Source organism: Solanum stenotomum, chromosome 7 (assembly GCF_019186545.1).
Source record: "Solanum stenotomum isolate F172 chromosome 7, ASM1918654v1, whole genome shotgun sequence".
Taxonomy (NCBI): domain Eukaryota; kingdom Viridiplantae; phylum Streptophyta; class Magnoliopsida; order Solanales; family Solanaceae; genus Solanum; species Solanum stenotomum.
Genome location: NC_064288.1, coordinates 7157257 through 7177770, shown reverse-complemented (window position 1 = coordinate 7177770; position 20514 = coordinate 7157257). Strand labels below are relative to the sequence as shown.

General features: G+C 33.6%; 3 protein-coding genes and 1 long non-coding RNA gene across 5 annotated transcripts; 2 read left to right on the top strand and 2 right to left on the bottom strand.

Annotated features, from left to right (window-relative positions):
• Positions 1-2124: 2124 nt before the first annotated feature.
• LOC125869606 (uncharacterized) lies at positions 2125-4047 on the bottom strand. Its single transcript, XM_049550076.1, has 4 exons — positions 4042-4047; positions 2729-3509; positions 2511-2639; positions 2125-2417 (listed from the first exon to the last, which is right to left on the bottom strand). The coding sequence occupies exons 1-4, from the start codon at positions 4045-4047 to the stop codon at positions 2125-2127; spliced, it is 1209 nt and encodes a 402-aa protein (XP_049406033.1).
• A 5867-nt stretch (positions 4048-9914) lies between these two features.
• Positions 9915-13139, top strand: LOC125870233 (chloroplast stem-loop binding protein of 41 kDa a, chloroplastic). Its single transcript, XM_049550609.1, has 6 exons — positions 9915-10436; positions 11105-11226; positions 11810-11912; positions 11984-12122; positions 12228-12505; positions 12764-13139. Exons 1-6 carry the CDS (start codon positions 10029-10031, stop codon positions 12944-12946), a joined length of 1233 nt encoding a protein of 410 aa, XP_049406566.1. The 5' UTR covers positions 9915-10028; the 3' UTR covers positions 12947-13139.
• Positions 13020-18911, bottom strand: LOC125870231 (RAN GTPase-activating protein 1). Of its 2 annotated transcripts, none has more exons than XM_049550608.1 (2): positions 18729-18911; positions 13020-15046 (listed from the first exon to the last, which is right to left on the bottom strand). In XM_049550608.1, exon 2 carries the CDS (start codon positions 15022-15024, stop codon positions 13420-13422), a length of 1605 nt encoding a protein of 534 aa, XP_049406565.1. In that variant the 5' UTR covers positions 15025-15046; positions 18729-18911; the 3' UTR covers positions 13020-13419. The 2 variants fall into 2 exon arrangements, with proteins under 2 accessions (XP_049406565.1, XP_049406564.1); XM_049550607.1 differs by having other exon boundaries at positions 13020-15034; positions 18729-18910.
• On the top strand, positions 14977-15457 carry LOC125870234 (uncharacterized). Its single transcript, XR_007446877.1, has 2 exons — positions 14977-15083; positions 15170-15457. It is a non-coding gene; the product is annotated as an uncharacterized LOC125870234 (long non-coding RNA).
• Positions 18912-20514: the final 1603 nt, after the last annotated feature.

Here is a 20514-nt window from a genome sequence, read left to right as displayed (position 1 = left end):
TGGGTAGCACACACAGTTACAGCTACAAACTCTGCTTCTGTAGTGGACAATGTAACAATTGGTTGCTTCTTGGAGCACCAAGAAACAACTCTAGATCCAAGCATAAACACATAACCTAAAGTGCTTTTCTTGTCTTCTTTATCTCCAGCAAAATCACTATCTGTAAAGCCAATTAACTCTGACTTGCCTTCTTTCTTATATAGAGTACCATAGTCAATGGTACCTAGCAAATACCTGAGAATTCTTTTAGAAGCCAACAAATGAATCTATTTTGGGTGCTCCATGTATCTGCTAACAAGACTGACAGAATACATTATGTCAGATCTGGTGACTGTTAGATACATCAGACATCCCACAAGTTACTTGAAAAGAGTGTTGTCAATCTTCTTTCCTATATGATTCTTTTCCAACTTCAGTCCCAACTCTGTTGGTGTTGTGATAGAATTGCAATTCTGCATTCCAAACCTCTATAATGTTTCCTGGACATATTTCTTTTGTGAAATAAATATTTCACTAGTTGATTACTTTACTTCAATGCCCAAAAAATAATGCATCAAGCCAAAATCAGACATATCAAACTCAGTCATCATAGATAGCTTAATTTTTTCAAGAAATACAGGATCACTCCCGATATAAATCAAATCATCTACATATAAGCATACAATAACAAGTTTCCCATCTTCAAGTTTTGTATAAAGTGTATGCTCGTATGGACATTTTCTAAAAGTTTCCAAATTAAAATATGTATCAATGCGACTATACCAAGCTCGGAGAAAGCCTTTTTCAATCTATAAACTTTATGCTCACTTTCATGCATCACATAACTAGGAGGTTGATCAACATATACCTGCTCTTGCAACACTCAGTGCAGAAAGGCTGATTTTACATCAAGTTGATAAATCGGCCAATTGTTTTGAGCTGCCAATGCCAACATCAATCGGATGGTGTCAAGTCTGACTACCAGAGCAAAAACCTCCTTGTAATCCACACCATACTCTTGCTTGTATCCTTTCATAACCAAGCGCGCTTTGTACTTATCAACTTCACCATATTCATTGAGTTTGGTCTTATAAACCCATATAACTCTAATCGACCTTTGGCCTTTTGGAATATCAATAACTCCCAAGTATTATTCTTTTCAATTGCGGCAATCTCAACATTCATTGCTTCTACCACTTTTCATCTCTATAGGCATCTTCAAATATTACAGGATCACAACCAGAAAATAAAGCTAAATATGTAGATGAATCTTTATTTTCAGATTGAACATTTCCACTCACCTCATAATCTGCCATACATGTTGGCCTTCTTCAATTTCGTTGAGGTCGGAAGCTGGTGCCTTTTTGATGTACCAAGGTAGAAACACCTTCATCGGCTACTGGTTGCTCTTGCTCCTTATCTCCATCGTCAAGATCCAAAGAAATTTGTTGGTTGTTCGGTTTTTCTTCCCACAACAAAAAATTATCTTCATTAAACACCACATCACGATTGATAATCACCATCTTGTTGATAGGATTGTACAACTTGTAAGCTTTTGACTCCCTGCTAACATCCATGAAAACACACTTATTGGCTTTGTCATCAACCTTTGTCCTTTTCTGATTCGAAACATGAGCAAATGCAATGCACCCAAACACTCTCAAGTGATAAACATCTGGTTGTTGTCCACTCCACGCTTCTTCTGATGTCATGTTTTGAATAGCACGAGAAGGACTTCTATTCAAAACATAGACGCTCAGCAAACTGCTTCAGGCCAAAAAACTTTTGGAACAAGGCTCTTTTGTAAAAGGCTTCGCACAACATTCATGATTGTCCGTTTCTTCCTTCACATACTCCATTTTGTTGAGAAGTATAAGCTGTTGTAAGTTGCCGTTTTATCCCATGAAACTCACAAAAACTTATAAATTCTTGTGAAAGATACTCCCCTCCACGATCAGTACGAAGAATCTTTATGGAACATCTTGTCTCCTTCTCAACAAGAGCTTTGTAGCTTTTGAAACTGGTAAAAGCTTCAAATTTTTCTTGTAGAAAATAAACCCATGTCTTTCGGCTAAAATCATCAATAAAAGTTATAATGTAACATTTTCCTCCGTTGGATATTGAGTTTATTGGTCCACAAATATCTCAGTGAACCAACTCTAGCTGCCTTTTAGCTCTCCATGCTTTTCCTTTTGGAAAGCTATCGCGAGATTGCTTTCCAATGACACAATCTTCACAAATATCTACAGGAATATCAAACTTAAGAAGACCCATAACCATCTTCTTTTGCTGCAACATTTTCAGTCCTCCAAAATTCAAATGCCCATATCTGTAGTGCCAAAGCCATGCTTGACTATTCAACTTTGTTGAAAAACAAAAATTGGTAGAGCCAATATTATGCATATCAATTAGGAAAAGCTTATTTGCAGTTATCTTAGCTTCATCGATCAATCCAAGATTAGAATCTCAGATTTTGCAAATTCCATGCTTGATAGACACCTCGTAGCCGTTGTCTTAAAGTTGACCCACACTGATAAGATTGTTTTTCAGGTCTGGTGTAAAGAAAACATCAGAGATAATCTGCATAGAAGAAGACTTTGTTTGGAGTTTCACTTTCCCTTTCCCTTTGACAGCAATACAGGAATCATCCCCAAACTTGACTGTTGTGTGAAAAGTTTCATCTAGTTCAGAAATGCAGATTTTTCTCCAGACAGATAGTTGCTACAACCCGTGTCTAAATACCATAAACTTGTGTGGTATTCTTCTGAGGATTGGCTCACCATTAACAGAGAGACCTCTTCCTCCTCCTCAGTTACTTCTACAAAATTAGAGTTCTCTCCACGTACATTTTTCAGATTTGTACGACATTTAGAACGGTAATGACCATACTTGTGACATCTATAACACTCGATATCAGACTTATCTGCAAACCTTGCCTTCCCATTGGACGAGTGTCGTTGATCATGATCATGCTGACCATTCTTTTTTAGATTTCCCTCTTCGGTTTTCTCAGAGTTTCTTCCCTTCCACTTGCTCTTTCTGCGCCCAAAATCTTTGGAGGTTGTGGTTACTTGTAATGCTTGCTCTTCTACATCCTGTTGAACAATCTTCTGCTCATGAACCATCAACGAATTTTGTAATTCATCAAGTGAAAGAGTATCCAGATCTTTTGACTCTTCAATTGAGCAGATAACAAAATTGAATTTTGGCAACATGGACCGCATGATCTTCTCAACAATGGTGACGTCTTCAAGCCTCTCTCCATGAATCCGATCTTGTTGGCAATTGTCGCGTGAGAAGTACATTGACACCAACTTTCCCGGCTTGATACGCAAGGTCTCAAACTCACCTTGTAGAGTTTGAAGTTGTGCTCGCTTTGCCCTTGCATTTCCTTGGTACTTCTTCTTCATGGAGTTCCAAATTTGCTTTGACGTATCCTTGCAAAGAATTGTTTCCAATATTGAACGATCAATGGCTTGGAAAAGATTCTTCGCCTTCAAATCTTTCAACTTCAGTGCTTCAAGCTCTGTCTGTTAAGCATTGGTTTGAACAACACCAGCTGCAGGTTCTTGGAATCCACCATCAACGACTGCCCAAAACTCTTTGGACCTCAAAAAGTTTTCCATCAACATGCTCCAATGGTCTTAATGACCATCAAAGCATGGAATAGCAGGTTAAACAATACTCTCTGAAACCATCGCTCACTCACAATTAAAGCACGTTCACCCTCCCTGGCTCTTGATACCACTATTAGAAAATTGGAAAGAAATCAAGATAAACACATAAGAGTTTGGGAGGTAGTAAACTTCTCACTAAACTGAAACAATGAACAACCTTTATAAAGGCAATACACATCCTACATCATCTCAACCACTAAGCCATAAAAGAAATTAAAACTGACCTACTAAGTCACACGTTTCCAGTAACTTGGAAATAGCAACCATATACCCTTAAAACTAGGAAAGAAGAAACTTAATAATTAAAATATCTAACATGTACTTCACACACCATGACATGACACAAAAGTCAATTAAAAACACATACACAACTCCTATAACTTGCCTCCATTTTTTATTTTGATACCATATCTTAGCCTTGTTTCATTTTAACCTTTCGACTCTATTTTATATACCATTTAAACACAAAATGCTAATTTTATGATTTCTTTATTTTTATATATGTTCTTCATTTCTACTTTTTCATTTTAAAAATCAACGGCATATCTTTTAAAAAAATTAACGGATGAACATCATTTTTCAATTAATTTTTTTAGAGTTTCTCTACATTATTATGTCAAAAAATAACCGACGAAAGTGTGTTGTTTTTATTTTTTAAAACAATTAATTAAATTAAATGACGCCACATATTTTTTTCATATCTAGTTATTTGGATTTAACTCAAATACCAGCTTTCTAATTTTCCATCAACTAAATACGAGTAAAAAAAACTCATGTTCATTGCTAATTATTAACATTACAAAAAAATGCTAAAACTCGACACACTTCGTTGGGTTGTCATTGATTTTTTTAAGAAAGAAAATCGACGCACTTTTGTAGGTTATTTTTCACACGAAAATATAGAGAAACTTTCATAAAGAAATTGCTATTTTTTTAAAAAAATAAAATAAAAAATCAATGATCATCCGTCAATTTTTATTTTTTTTACAATAACTAACGGATGAATGTTGATTTTTAAAATGTAAAATTGCAGTTGAAGAGTATATATAGAAATAAAGAAATCATAAAATTAGTATTTTCTGTTTAAATGGTACAAAAAAAAAGTTGAAGGGTTAATCTTTTATTATTTTTTCAAAGAAAAAAACATATTTTTATCTTTCACTCTCTTAGAGAAAGTATGATGCACACACTCTGCCACATCACTTAAAAGTGCCTAAATGAAACATAAAAATTGGAGTTAAAGGGTTAAAATGGAACAAGGTTGAGTTGGAGTTCAAAAATGAAATTTAGAGACAAATTTAAGGGTCTGCATATGTGTTTGGCCAAACAAAAAATAAATATTTTGTGTTATATTAAGATAATTTGTCTGTAGAGGTTTAGCGACAAAATTATTCCGTTTGTATTTACAAGAAGAAAATGGATAAGTAAATAATTATTTGTTCTGAAAACAAAGACAACAATTGGGTATGGTTTACAAAAGTGAGTTGTGAGTTGTGACTATTAATTAGCTAAACTTTTTTATTTTTCGATTGCTACTTCGTAAATTTTACACTTTTATCCTTGAACTCATCTGACAGGCTAGCACCAATTTCTTAATTTTTGTGTTCCATCCATTCCAAAACCTAATTGCAAATTATTATGGTTTATACAATTTCGTTTTCGGATAAAAGTCTTCCACATGATTGATTTAACTTCTTGCCTTCATTAGAAATTTCTTTTTTAGACAAATTATTTTTTCACCTTTTCCTTCAAATTATTATTTAATTTATCCTTATAATATCATATAGTAAAATAATGATTAGTGTTTAGACCTAGAAACCATATCTTAATATTCAGATTCCAACAACTTAATCTTAATGCATATCTTAATATTCAGATGTGCATTCAGATTCAGACGTCTTAATCTTAATGAAAACAAATGAGGTCTTAGTTTTTTTTTTAAAAAAACTTTCCTTTTATAAAATATTATGAAAATCAATAAGTTTTTTTTATTACTTTTTCCGACAGTTTGGTGTGGCATTATAGCCTTTAATTCTATATAGGTTTGTACGTGAGAAAGGGCTGTGTATCAGTCGTTTCAGTTCGATTTTGGAATTTTTCGGTTTTACTTATCGGTTTGTAATCATGCTAAACCGTTATAGAACTGTTAAGATATTGGGTTATCGGTTAGTGATCTTTATCGGTTTGGTTATCAGGTTAATCGTTAACTGTTCACATAATTTTCGTTGAAAATTACTAATGGACTAATCACTAATTAACAATACGCAGTAGCCAGTAGTCACTAATGAACTTTTCCATGTTTGTCTATTACTACATAAAACACTTAATAAAACTTCATATTAACCTGGACAGATATGTCAATATTGCCCAAACTGGCAAACTCAAAAGGATTTCTCATAACAACCAAGTCAATTTTGATATGAACTATAAAGAGAAACAATTAAAGCACTACTAAAGAAAACCATTAATGATCATGAGACCATTACTAATAAAAAAAATTAATTGCAGATTGTAGTATTGCAATATTGTAGGCATATCTCACTGACTCACTCACTGTAATGAGAAGATAAAAACAAAGACTTAAAGTAAGGGAGCCAATCATTTGAACCTCAATTTAGACACTTAGAGAATGGTATTCAATATAACTTGTCGGTGTGGGAGCAGTGACAGTGAATCAATGAGTGATGTCGCAGTTTGGAAAATTATTGTGAAATTTGAGTGTCAACTATAAAGTCACTCTAAAGAGTCTGAAGACTGAAGTGTAAACCCTAAAAGCTAAAAGTGCCTAAGGCCTTAAGTAATATAAATGTAATTAATTAAACTTCTTATCGGATTATTGGGGCACCCGATTAGAAATATGGCCAAACCGAGACCCGAACTGATAAGCCGATAAGAAGTTTATAGTAAATCGAGACCCGAACAATTAAGCTATTAACCCGAACCATTGACCCAATAACTGAATTATCGATTTGGACTATCAATTTCGATTCAGTTTTGAACAGCACTAACGTGAGACACTTGAAATATTGTAAATATAATTAAATAATAATTTAAGTAAAATAATTTATACATGTAAAATGCATACACTTAAATAATTGACATTTAATTATCATTTTATTTTAGCTTATACTTCTTAATTTTTCACTTATTTGTAAGAGATAAAACACCTAATATTTAATATTTGAAATTGACTAAAATTTGGTTTGTCGAATCTTTCCTAATTTAAATTAAGTTCTAATAATTTAAGACTTTAAAATCAATTACAATTTTAATAATTTATAGTATTATTTTCTTAACTAATTATTGAATAAGAAATTCAATGCCCTCTATTTTCTATTTTCTTTTTGAGGGATCTATTGTACATCAATTAATTGATAGTCAAGAAGTTGCGCGCTTTCGAGAACATTGATGATTCGATCTTCTGTGAGTGAATTTTCTTCTATATAGAGGTAAATGCTGTATTTTGAATTGGCGGAATTCTCTTCTTTATAGATGTAATACCTGTATTTTGAACTAGACAAACTTCTCTTCTTTATAGATGTAAAATATGTATTTTGAACAGGACAAAATATAAAGATATATTTTATCATATATATTCATCCATGAAATTAGATTTAAAGCCTATATTTTGAACAACAGACGAAATAGGAAAATATGTTTTCTTTTTCATAATTTTTTTTATGATTCTTTATGTGCGTTCTATTGCTAATCCCCTAAGAGATCTGACCATGTAAACTCCTTTTTTCGATTTTAGAGACAATTATGCTTTATAAAAAAATCACAACACTTAGTTTGAACAAGAAGAAGAGATGTGGAAGAATTGCAAGGACAATTGTTCTAATAAAATACGTTGATTTTTGTTCAAAAATCTTATTGGTAGATAATAAATTTTAACTATTTTTGTAGATTTAGTCTTTTAATTATTCAAAAGCTTATCAATTTTCATTCATTAACTATACATTTATTGGTTTTAATCCTTTAAGTATTCAAAGACTTATCCGCTTTGGTCCCTTAACTATACACTTACCAGTTTTAGTCATTTAAGTATTCAAAAATTTATCAGGTTTGGTCTTTGTCCATTTTTTTATACAAATAATTTAGGTTTATATTAACGAAACTCTTCGTGAAATTAAATCTTTAACCAATTTTTTAAGTTGTTTCTCTATTCCCGCTACTTTTTCTTCTTCAAATTACTCTTATGAAAAGAGCAATAACCTCAATGATTCAAAATAAAATTAACGAGGAAATAAGATATAAGTCTTAGTTTTATTCAATGGAGGATAAAATGAAACATATAATTATTGCTAATGACTTGAGTATGTTGTGTTCCGTTCTTTGACGGTTAACGGTTTATAATCAACACAAATATTTTTAATTTTATTTTTCATACAAAATAAATTGATCTTATTACTCAAATTTCTCTACATAAAATAAAATGAATAAATTAATAAAATCAATCTATTTAAAAAAAAAAAAAACTAATACAAGTTTCAACTTTTGAAAAATTAAACGAATTCCCTTCAATAAAGTCGTTGGAGTATAATTTTTGAATTTAACGGGTAATATTTTTTTTATAATAAAGTTTAGCATATTCAAGTCATTAGTAGCAATAATATGCTTCATTTTATCGTTAGTTGAATAAAATTATGACATATATTTTCTTTTCTCGTGAATTTTATTTTGAATCGTTGAGGTTAAGGTTCTTTGCATAAGAATAATTTGAAGTAAAAATAGTGGGGAGTGAGAAACACCTGAAAAATGGCTAAATGATTAATTTCTCGAGACATATATTCTGCTAATATAAACCTAACTTATTTATATAAAAATGGATAGAGTCCAAACCTGAAATTTTTTTAAATACTTAAGGACTAAAATCTATAAATGTATAGTTAGGGACTTAAACCGATAAATGTATAGTTAAGAGACCAAATCTGATAAGTTTTTGAATAGTGGAAGGACTAAATCCGACAAAAATAAAGTTAAGGGACCATTATAGACCTACTCCTACAGTTAAGGGACTATTTATGTCGTTTTCTCTATAAAAAAAGGTTCAAAGGGGTATCTTTGTCATTTGTCTATTTTATCCCAGGAAAAGTTATCTCGGAATTACTAAACAATCTAAGGGAATGATAACTTATCCCAATACTAATTATTAATCTCAAGATAAATTATTCCGAACTTACCAACCAAATAATTAAGTGACACTGTAATTTAATTCCAAAATTGTTTGATATTATCTAACACACCAAACAACCCCTAAAAGTTGGAAAAAGAAATCTCACAAAATTACAATAGATTTGCAAGTGAAATGCAGAAAAAATGCAGGGCTAAATATAACTTTAACTTTCAAATTTTCTTTTTTCCCAATCTATTTTTTTAGCCGTCTAAAAGTAGTTTTTTTTCCTTTTGTGTTTTTACGTACTCTAGAATCCACGATATGACACCTTGTTTGGAGGGTCGTTATTTGTTGTATTGTATTATTAATTTAAATAAATTTATTTTGATTTTTATTTAAATTTTATTATATCTCATTGTTTAAATTCACTATTAGGTAATAATAAACAGTTTTATTTTGTGTAACGATTGATTTGGTGTGATCACGTCAATATCTCAGTATTTTTTTACTCATTTTGTCTTTACTTATTATTTAATAATCTTATTTTATCCTACTTTTTAAAAATAGCTCTACCTCGTACCTTTTTTCCTTGTAGGTTCATCATTCAAATTGTTGATGTACTCCCTCTGTTCTTTTTTATAAATAGTTGATCCATAATACTCATCATTACATAAAATCAATGAATAATTTACAATATTCTTCCTATTTTATCCTTATGATTTATTAGTTTTGAAATTATACATTTGACCAACATAGAAAAATTAAGTGAATAATTCATGTTCATTGGTCAAATTAATTAATCAAAATAAATTAATTCATATTCATTGATTGAAAAGTTAACCTAAAAAAAAATTAAATAAGAATATAATAGTAAACTTACTTAATTTTTTAATGCACCTGAAATAAAAAATTGTGACATATAAATAGAAATGTAGGGAGTATGTCATTATGTAATGATGAAAACAATATACTAATTCGTCAAAATATTATATTCATCAAAACAACACAATATGATAGAAATATTATGAAATAATACATAACAATCATTCATGAGAAACTATTTACCATTCGAGCAATTTCTCATATATATTTTTTATTCTATTTTGAGAAATAAATAAATAAAAATCCCCCCTGCTTCCTTGTCATAGTGCAACGAAAACATAGCGCCCATATCAACTGATCACTTATCTCCATAGCATCAATAAATTGCTGGCTCTCGTAAAATCAACCCCAAAATTTCCATCAACTCTCTATCAATGGCTGCTCTTGCTTCTTCATCCTCTCTTCTACATTCTTCTTCTTCATCTTTCAATTCTTCTTCAACTCCATCAATCTCCCCTGTTTCCCGAATTTCTCTTAAATTCCCTTCTTCTTCGTCTTCTTCTCTCTCTTCGTCTCTCTCAATTTCCCCATCTTTCCTTGCATTTTCTCTAAATTCAAGGCGGGTTTCCCCTAATTCCTACTCCAGTACTACTGTCGTTCAGGCGAGTGGTGCAGTTGAGAAGAAGAAGGTGCTTATTGTTAATACAAATAGCGGTGGTCATGCAGTTATTGGGTTCTATTTTGCTAAAGAGCTTTTGGGATCTGGTCATGATGTTACTGTTCTTACTGTTGGAGAAGAGAGCTCTGATAAGATGAACAAAACCCCTTTTACCAGATTCTCAGTTAAGATTATTATCCATTCTATATTTACTATCGAAAAAGTGAAAATACAGTTTTTGTTGTTTTTTAAATTCTTATGACCAAACATATCTTTCGAAATTTAACTCTCGAAAAAAAAGTAAAATTTTTTTTGATAGATTCTATCGGACACAGAATGCTACTACAAATATATTTCTCATTCACTTTTATTTTGTTTTATTATATGGAGGCAGACACAATTTAATTTTAAAAAATTATTATAATACGTGTCATGAAGATATCGTTAGTATTTTTTGAACTTATGGTCTTAAATATGACATTTTATGATTATAAAAGTGTGTCATTAAGATGAAATGAAAAATTAAATTTGGGAAGTTCTCAAAACAGAAAACTGTTATTCTTTCTAGAAATATAAGTACCAAAAAGCAAAAAATGCAATAAAAAAAAAGAGTAAATTGGTGCTAGTAGAGCAATGGTTGATACGTTAGTTTGATAAAAGAAAATATAAGATCAAAATTTTAAAATTTGAGTTCTTGAAAATTGTGTTGTAAAGCATATTGAACATCCTGAAATAGGAACTATCATATAAATTGGTACAGAGGGACTAATTTAGATGTCAAACATTGATTCGATAATCTCTGTGTTCGTTTAAAATCTGGCGTAATGTTTACATTTTATTGGCTAATTTCAGGAAATTACCAGTGCTGGTGGTCGAACAGTATGGGGTAACCCTGCAGATGTTGGGAAGATTTTAGAGGGTGAAGTATTTGATGCTGTTTTGGACAACAATGGTAAAGACTTGGATTCTGTAAGGTTTGTTTTTTTCCTTGCTCATAATACTCTATCGTAGTTTTAGTTAAGTTTTTCTTTAACTTTTCGAGTAGTGTATGATGCTTTTGGATTCAAACGCGCAGATTAGACACTGTTGATCACATAGTATTTTCTTGTTTATGTAGTGATACACTAAAGTATTAGAAATGTAGGATGATGACTGACTTAGTTAGGTGGAATGTATACAATACCTTTACCCCTGCCTCGTGGATGTAGAGAGGTTGTTTCCATAAGACCCTCTCCTCAAGTGGAGCAAATCAAAGTAATGGAAAAGAAAATACGGCAGTAAAGAAAACATGACAACTAATAAGGAAAGCAGTACATAGCATTCAAAGAAAAGAACATGAGAGTATCAATATGTGAGGATTGGGGAAGTTAACAATTTGCGGAAGTCGAAGAACTTAACTTTGCGCTCCCAAGCCAATGAACTTAGCACTTTTCGCGCTCTGCATAAGAACCATCAGTTACACGTTTCAATAATGTAATGGTGATTAAAGCTTCAGATACAGCGACGTAAAGATGCTTAGTTAATCACAGTTTTCTAATATCATAATTTCTACTTCAGTCCTGTAGCTGACTGGGCCAAGAGTTCAGGTGTCAAGCAATTTTTGTTTATCAGCAGCGCTGGAATCTACAAGCCCACTGATGAACCTCCTCATGTTGAAGGGGTAGGATTAATGTTTTGCTTGCACCTATATAACAAGAATTTGCTTTGTCAAGTAAACTTTCGACTTTACAGGATGCTGTGAAAGCTGATGCTGGCCATGTGTTAGTCGAGAAATACATATCTGAGATATTTGGTAGTTGGGCAAGTTTCCGTCCGCAATACATGATCGGCTCTGGCAATAACAAGGATTGTGAGGAATGGTTCTTTGATCGTAAGTAAAACAAGCTTGCATATATAGGCACTTCTAGTTTTTATGTAAGGAATAATGTATGGCATTAACAGGACCCGTGTCTCCTCTTTTTATCGTATCATACAGGTATTGTTCGTGGACGACCAGTTCTAATTCCTGGCTCTGGAATGCAGCTAACCAACATATCTCATGTCAGGGACTTATCATCCATGCTTACTCTGGCTGTCCAGAATCCAGCTGCTGCTAGCGGTCACATCTTCAACTGTGTAAGTGACCGTGCTGTGACATTGGACGGAATGGCAAGATTATGCGCTAAAGCTGCAGGAAGCTCTGTTGAAATTGTGCATTATGACCCCAAGGCAGTAGGAGTTGATGCCAAAAAAGCTTTTCCTTTCCGCAACATGGTATGTATCCATATTTTCATAATTTATTTTCTGGGAAAAGGGCATGATATACCACTCAACTTTACGATTTAGAACTGATATACCCCTTGTTACAAAAGTGGCTCACATATACCCTTATCATATGAGCCATCTGTGTTTTTGTAACAAGGGGTATATCACACTCTTTTCCCTTATTTTATTGATTGACATATCCATGTTCTGAACATCTTGTTCTCTCTATCGAAATCCGTTCTTTATTTCCACTGTGTTTCTTTGCAGCACTTCTATGCTGAGCCTAGAGCTGCCAATGAGATTCTGGGATGGAGTGCTACAACTAACTTACCAGAAGATTTGAAGGAGCGATATGAGGAGTACGTGAAAATTGGCAGAGACAAGAAAGAAATGAAGTTTGAACTAGACGATAAGATACTAGAATCTCTAAAAGTACCAGTTGCTGCTTGATTAGCCTCATCCCACTTTTCTTTTTTTTTTCTTACGTTCTTCAACTTTTCAAATTTGTGCTATTTATAGAGGAATGAGCATGCCTGTCCATCTTCCCTACAAATCATCTAAATGTTGTAAGAAATTGGTCAAATTCAACAACTGAGGAATGTGATTATATTACTCATCCATAATGCATCAGATCATTGCTGCAGCTGCATGAGATACTTGATCCAGGAAAAAAGGACAATGTTCAAGATGTGTTGCACGAAAATATTCTCCAAGAACTCAAAACATTGTAATAATACTGTAAGTAACACATGAAGTCGATAAAATCATAACAAAATATTAAAGAACAATTCTCAGCCTCCATACACACATGTTGGACCAAAGAAGTATTTGAACCTGACACTTATAGCAGGAAATGAGAATGAAATCTAACCTACATAATGAATGGCAATTGACATATGAGCATAACAAGAATTTAGACTAGCTTATTCTTCCTGCTTGATATCAAGATCCTTGAGCCTGGTCTCCAAATCATTCTCATTATCACCTCCTTCATCAGCCTCTTTGTCATAATCTTCTCCTTCAGGATCATTGTCATCCAAAGGTCCAAGCACATGAAGTGAATTCTTAAAAATATCTTTTACCTCATCAATTCCTTCATCAGATATGAAGTTGCCATTGATGTTCAGCACCTTAAACCCAGGTTTGTTCACTACAGCTTGTGCCAAGCACCTGGCACCAGCTCTTCTTATTGCATTGGTACTCATATCCACTTCAGTTAATTGACCATGACCATCCTCCAATGCCTTTGCAATTAAGATAGCACCCTCATCTTTCAATTCATTCTCTCCCAACTTCAATGTGGTAAGAAATTGTTTTGCAGCAATACAGGCCGCCAGAACAGGTGCAGCTTTAGCTGTGATGTCATTTCCATCCATCTCCAAAACCTCAAGGGATGGAGCAGATTCCTTGAGGACATTAGCAAGAGCTATGGACCCCTCATCCTCCAAATTCAGATAACTTAAGTAAATTTCAGTTAAGCCGGAAAAGATTGATAGTACATTGCTCAAGGCAATTCCAGCTTCCACACCAAACATGTTGTCACGCAAATCAACCTTCTTTAAATTCCTACATTCTCCAAGTGCTTGTGAAAGAGCAACCCCACCTTCAGATCCTACCCTTGTAGATGAGCACCGGAAATCCTCCAATGCAGGAGAATGCTTCACAAGTTTAGAAATAGCAAGTGCACCCTCATCCCCTGTCATGTTATTGTGAAAATGAAGGATACGAAGTTTATCAGTTGAAGGGATTAGCTCGCAAACTGCTTGTGCTGCTTCCTCTGAAATGCCGTCATTCATTAAATAGAGTTCTTCCAAGTTCTTTTGTGACTTTAAAAGTGCCCCAAATGCCCTTATTCCTTTTTCACCTAAAGCATTGTTAGAAAGATCAAGGTACCTCAGGTCACAGGCGTCCAAAGCAGAAGAAAAGATTTCCATGACTTCCAGGGCTTCTTCCTCTGGTCTACCTGCTACGAAGTCTGAAAGGTCAACTTCTGTCAATTGATCTTTAAGAGAGGACAAAATAGGTCCTGCAATTTTAGCAGCATCCACGCCAAAGCTTCTATTGCTGAAACATATTCTTTTATAATTATTCCCTGGTTCACTTAATGGTTTCAATAACTCAGACGCCTCTTCTGCACTTATGAAATCCCGTCTACCTTTGGATATATCAAAAATAGTAGTTTCATCAGATGCTTTAACCTTCTCAGATACAATACCTTCTGCAGATTCCTTAGTCTGAGGGCCTCTTTTAATAACTTCTAACATGAGCTTACTAGATTCCTTAGCATAAAGTTGCACAGCAGAACTTCCATCGCCATCAGGCTCCTTGTCAAAATGTTGATTGGCAGAATCAAAAGCCAGAGCTTCTATTTGTTTGGCATCCTCTTCAGCTTCTTCTTTACTCAAAAGACCATATTTCCTGGATAGGATGGATGGAGTAATAAGATTCTTGGTCATTCTCTCCACGAGCATTAGCCTGGTACTTAAACTTGGGGGCCACAGCTTCATAGAGAATCCTGCAGAATCCATCTTCAATAGCCTGGAAAAGAAGCTGCAATCAGAAGATCATTTCATACAACAAAGGAAGCGTAAAGAGATGCTCAACCATATATTCTGTTTAAAATTTTGCAAATTATTCAAGGACACTCACTAATAAACTTTTGAGTTTTTGCAGCACTAATACAGAACATAACGGCTGCTAAGTACAAGGAAAACAATAACAAATGTGCTTGGAAACTGCTAAGTTGTTCGGACTCCACTTCCGGTATTGCATCCATGTCGATACGACATGGGGTGTGGGATCCGTAATGGAATTGGTCAACCAATTTTGAATAATTTGACCAAAATTGACTGAGAAATTCGGGACAGATACCTGTGATTTCTGTAATCAAAATAAAAACTAGGATGAAATTGAAGAAAATGAAATAGCTTGTGTATAGAAATTTCTATGTCAGTCCTTTTTCCTTTAATTTCCTTTCCTTTTGGGATTCTCCTCTTGATCAATATTTTCTCCTCGGAATACCTTGTAAGTTTTCCACATAATGTCTCATAAAGGATCCAACATTTAGATATTTGAATTATTTTTAGCTGAATCCCTGCACCGGTATCCATACCCCTGAATCTTAAAATTTTGATCTTAAAGGATCCGACATCTAGATCAACACCCGTATATCAGACATCGCACCGGAGTCCGAGCAACTTAGGGTACATATATGTGTTTTCAGCATGTCCGTGACTGAGCTCAAAAGATAAACACTTCAACAATTGTCGATGTACCTATATTTTTATTTTCCAATTAGTGAGAATTTTCTTTACAAAAGAAGCACAACAAATTGTTCCACTAACACTATGGTGTGGTTGCCAAGAAAGGGGGAAGTGCCAGAGAGTTAATTTTCTTGCATTTATGAAAGTTGCCTGAAAAGTGGTAAAAACCTTCCTCTATGTTAAATCCTCCAAAATGTGTAGGAAACTTGAAGGAAAATGAATCCTTCTAACAGGCACATGCAAGAAAATGATTATCCAATAACTTTCTTAACATCTAAATAAGTGCAAAAGATTATGCCAAAGCACCTGTGTGATCAGAATAAGATCAAATCAACTATGTCATTACTACAATCACAAATAATTCTATTTCGACCCTCTTCAATAAATGTTTACACCTTGATAAGATATACCTAGAGGCAGTGGCGGATCAAGGATCTGAAGTTAGCAGGTGCTTCACTTTTTTTTAAACATAAAATCGTTACTGTTCATTTAGTATAAGTGCAAAAACTATTTAAACACAATAGTGAAAAACATTAATGCGAAAGTCATGTTTAATATTACTATCGGAAAAGAAGACTTCGAGTCACAAATTATAATGTACTCGATGACTTTTCGCATTTTAAAATTAAAATGAGTAATAATAACATCGCTTAGACTCGCGAATATCTTATGCTTAACATAGAAAATTAGACAACTTAATAAGTACATAAAAATTACTTGTGGAGGATCAATCCCATGACCTGTGGTACTGCAGCTTCAGCACCCACTTACTAACAACGAGTCACATCCAAAAGTTATTTACTGGGTGCTTACTAATTAATTATATAGGTTTCATAGTATTTCTTATATACCTATATACATTTCACGTCGGGGTCCATGGGTGCTCAAGTACCCACAAAGCTCTATGTGGATCCACCCTTGCCTAGAGGTACTTTCCTATGGAAAGTACTATGGGAAACAAGACTAACAATTAACCACAAAGCATTATCAGCAACAAGCTTTGCTATTTTCCACACAGCACTGTTCCATACTTTGAGTTTCAACTAAAAAGCAAGATTTCTTCCATAGTCTATCATTTGAATAATGTCTCTTACAAGTACATATCCTCAGGATAATAAACATGAGTTGTCCCACAACAAGCAAGTAGCAACAAATAGTTCTGAGTTCTGACATTTGACATCAGTTAATATAAAATCATTCCAATTTCTTGTCTTTTCTCAGCACCTTCCAAGCTTTTCAGTTGAGGTGCTGCAATCTTGTTTGCTTTCTGATAGGTAAATTTTGTATGTGTATAAGCATCAGGTGAATGCTGGCACATAAAATAAGTACAAATGGCATCTTGTTTCCAGTCACTTGATCAGCAGAATTATTTTATCCCACTGCACTAGCAGAATCAGTATTTGACCAATAAATGCAAGACTTCTAAAATGATAGTAGTCATATAGTAACAGTAAGGTTCGTGCATATTGACATTCAGGTCATGGTCATAAGTTGCAAAACACAGACATTAGAGTTAAAATTACATATAAGCATCACACCCTGGTGCAATAAGGTAATATCTTCCTCAAACGAAACATCTCCCCAATGCACCAAATACAATGTATTTAACTAAATGATAAATCATATATTAGATCCACAAAAGGAAGTTGACTTCAGACTTTTAACCGCTATATCTTGTCAGTTGAGCAAATGTAAGCACTTATCATTAGAAGGCTAAGAGCCCTATTTATCTATTGAAGTATTATTGTTTCTCTTTTGTAGAGCGCCAAAAGGCTCACAAAAGGCGGTGAACTATTCTATTTTTGCTGTCATCTCATCTCCAAATAAAAAGGAAATGCATTTATGATAAGCTACTATCCATGATTCAAGATGACTATTCCATTACTTCCCAAAGTTATTTCTAAAGCCTGTGAGCAAATATCACACAAAAACTCATTATGCTTGAGGCACCCAAGGGTGTCTCCTAGTGGTCAAGGAAGGGGGTTGAGAACCATGAGGTCACAAGTGCATTTTCCATCCACGGCAAAAGCACTAGGTGGTTTCTTCTTATTTGTTTAAGCCTTGGTGGACAGAGTTACCTGGTAATTGTGTTGGTGGAAGGTAGAAGGTACCACATGGAATTAGTCAAGGTTTGTGCAAGTTGGCTCGGACACCACAATTATCAAAAAATAAAATTCAATATGCTTGCAACATATCTCAAAGTTTTTGAGTTTATAGCATTTGCTTTTTTCCCTTGCATCAAGCAATAACTCAAATAGAATTCAAGAGAAAATAAGAAATATATTTATTGGCATTTTGCATTGATTAATGGGAAATTTTTCAGACAGCCACAGGACTAAAGACTCCATCTTTTGATCCTCCCTCACTCCCTTCCTCTTCAAATCGAAGATTGATCAGGGAATCAAAACAAATTTTGTACTATTTCATTTGTCCGGTGTTGTTAGATAGAAGGAGCCATTAAGAACTAAGCATGCCCTCTTTCAAATCTCTGGGACTTTTCAAGTTTTCTACAGAGTACTACAGAACAACAAAAAGATAATACTTCTTTCGAGCCACTGAAGGTCTTAAGGAATAAGTGTAACCAGCAGAGCCGTGAATTATAGTTCACAAATCCCATTATATCACATTTCTTCCATTTTGGTGCAAATAAAATCCAACCAAACACATTCATCCTTAAGGCCATCAGGATACAAATGATTCACATCGTCTACATCAACTATTTTAAGATTTGAGGCATAACTGATTGAACTCCATCTATATTTACACAAACATAAACTACATTCTGATTCAAATACTCAAAAGTGAGTCTCAGTATTCGTTAAAACGAAGCAGAAAATATCATTCAAATGATGGAAGAAAGAAGGAAATGCAACCATAATTGAAGGAATAGACAAATGGCAATACAAAACAAAATTAAACCTAAAATCTTCATAAATGAATGTAGACAGAGAGGAGTAAGAGGAACTTACTGGTTGGAGAAACCCTAGAAGTGGCGAAGAAGGATAAGAGAGAGATCCAGAAAACCCTAGAAAAGAGAGGGGAGAGAGAAGTGGAGTTGGAGTAAAGATAAAGAGATAATTAAAACTAATTCAAATGCAAGTTATGTGCAATCATGATAGTCGTGTGCCGCAGGAATTTTTGAGGAATTCGATTTGGAGGGAAAATGCCCTTTTTTAGGCCACGAGATCACTAACACAAATTTATATATATATATATATATATATCCTTCACTTTAGAATTTTATGATAGATATATCAAAACGGAAAACTGAAAAGGCCCAAAATTATTCTTTTTAACTATAATTTTACCATAGATATATCAAAACGGAAAACTAAAAAAGGCCAAAATTATTCTTTAACTATTTGAAATAGGAGAATTAACTTGTGTGCATCGTCAATGTAAAGGTTTTTTACACAGTCAAGTAAATTTAACGGTAACATCCAGACTCGTTAAACCTCATTTTTATTCTATTTCTTTTTAATATTTTAAAATACTCATTTATTTAATTTTTCTCTCTCTCAGACTCCATAACGGCCATCGGACTTGAGATTCTTCTATTCGTGGTTCTCTCTCCCCCTAAGTTGCTAAGCTCCTCATTTAGGGTTTTATGATCTCTTTTAAATTGCAGTAGATGTTTGTATCTGAATCTATTATTGATTCTTATGATGTTTTAACCTGATATCGTTATCTCCGATCTCCAATCTCATCTTCTTAGCAACTTCTTGATATGTTCGATTTAGATTTGTTATTACTTTGTATAATCATATTTCCCTGAATGTTTTTTTTAATTAAATTTTTTATCGAAAAATCATCTTCTTAATGTAGGCTAATGCCCAATTAGTACATAAATCAATAAATGACCTGGCCCAAAAAATAGGACCCGGGTCCAAAAGGAAATAATATGCGGAGTTTCCAAAACTCTTCCATGAGCTATCCTTTGACTTGGCTTTCTTAGAACTCTACCCCATTTCCACCCTTTCTCCACCGTTTCTAAGTTGTCTCCTTCATGGTTGACCAAGTAATCTTTGTGATTTTCGACGTGGGTAACATTCCATCTAGCTCCTTGAATGTCTTTGAAGTTCTGTATATCTCCCTCCTTGCTTCCAGGTAAGATTTTCCTCCTTATCTCCTTATTTTTCTTCTGTGTATGAGCTACTGATTCTCGTTCCCTTTCAGATTGAGGTGTAGTCCCAAGGGATCGTAGGTGGGCTTTGTTTCTGCTCAGATTTGACTCCGATTGTACGCTTGATGCTCCATTTCTCTCTGGTATCATTAACCCGCAACTCATATAATTTGACCAACAAGCCCCCTTTTTATTAAAGATTTTTTATAGCCAAAAACTCTATTCGTAGCTTTGTTTTGCACTGTTGTACTATCCTCTAAGAAGCATACTTTTATCTTGAAATATATGTGCTTTATGCTTCCTCTCTTGTCTGGTGTTTTGTAAATATGCATTCAGCTTATGTGACTACCTCATTGATGTTTATTTATGTTATTTCCTTTATGTTCCTGCACTGCTTTCATTGAATGTTGATATGGGAATCTAAATAGAAAAGAAGGCTAAGGTCGAGATAGTCTTGGCTAAGCAATTCATCTACCTTCTTTGTGAGGTATTATTATTCTAATTCATATTATTCTTTTAGGTAATAATCGCCTTATTTCACCCTTATATTTGGTATTTGTGCCTTGTTTATGTTTAGATACTTCTTTGTAATGCTTGGTAGCTCCTAAAAAAATTAATAGTACTTTGTCTCC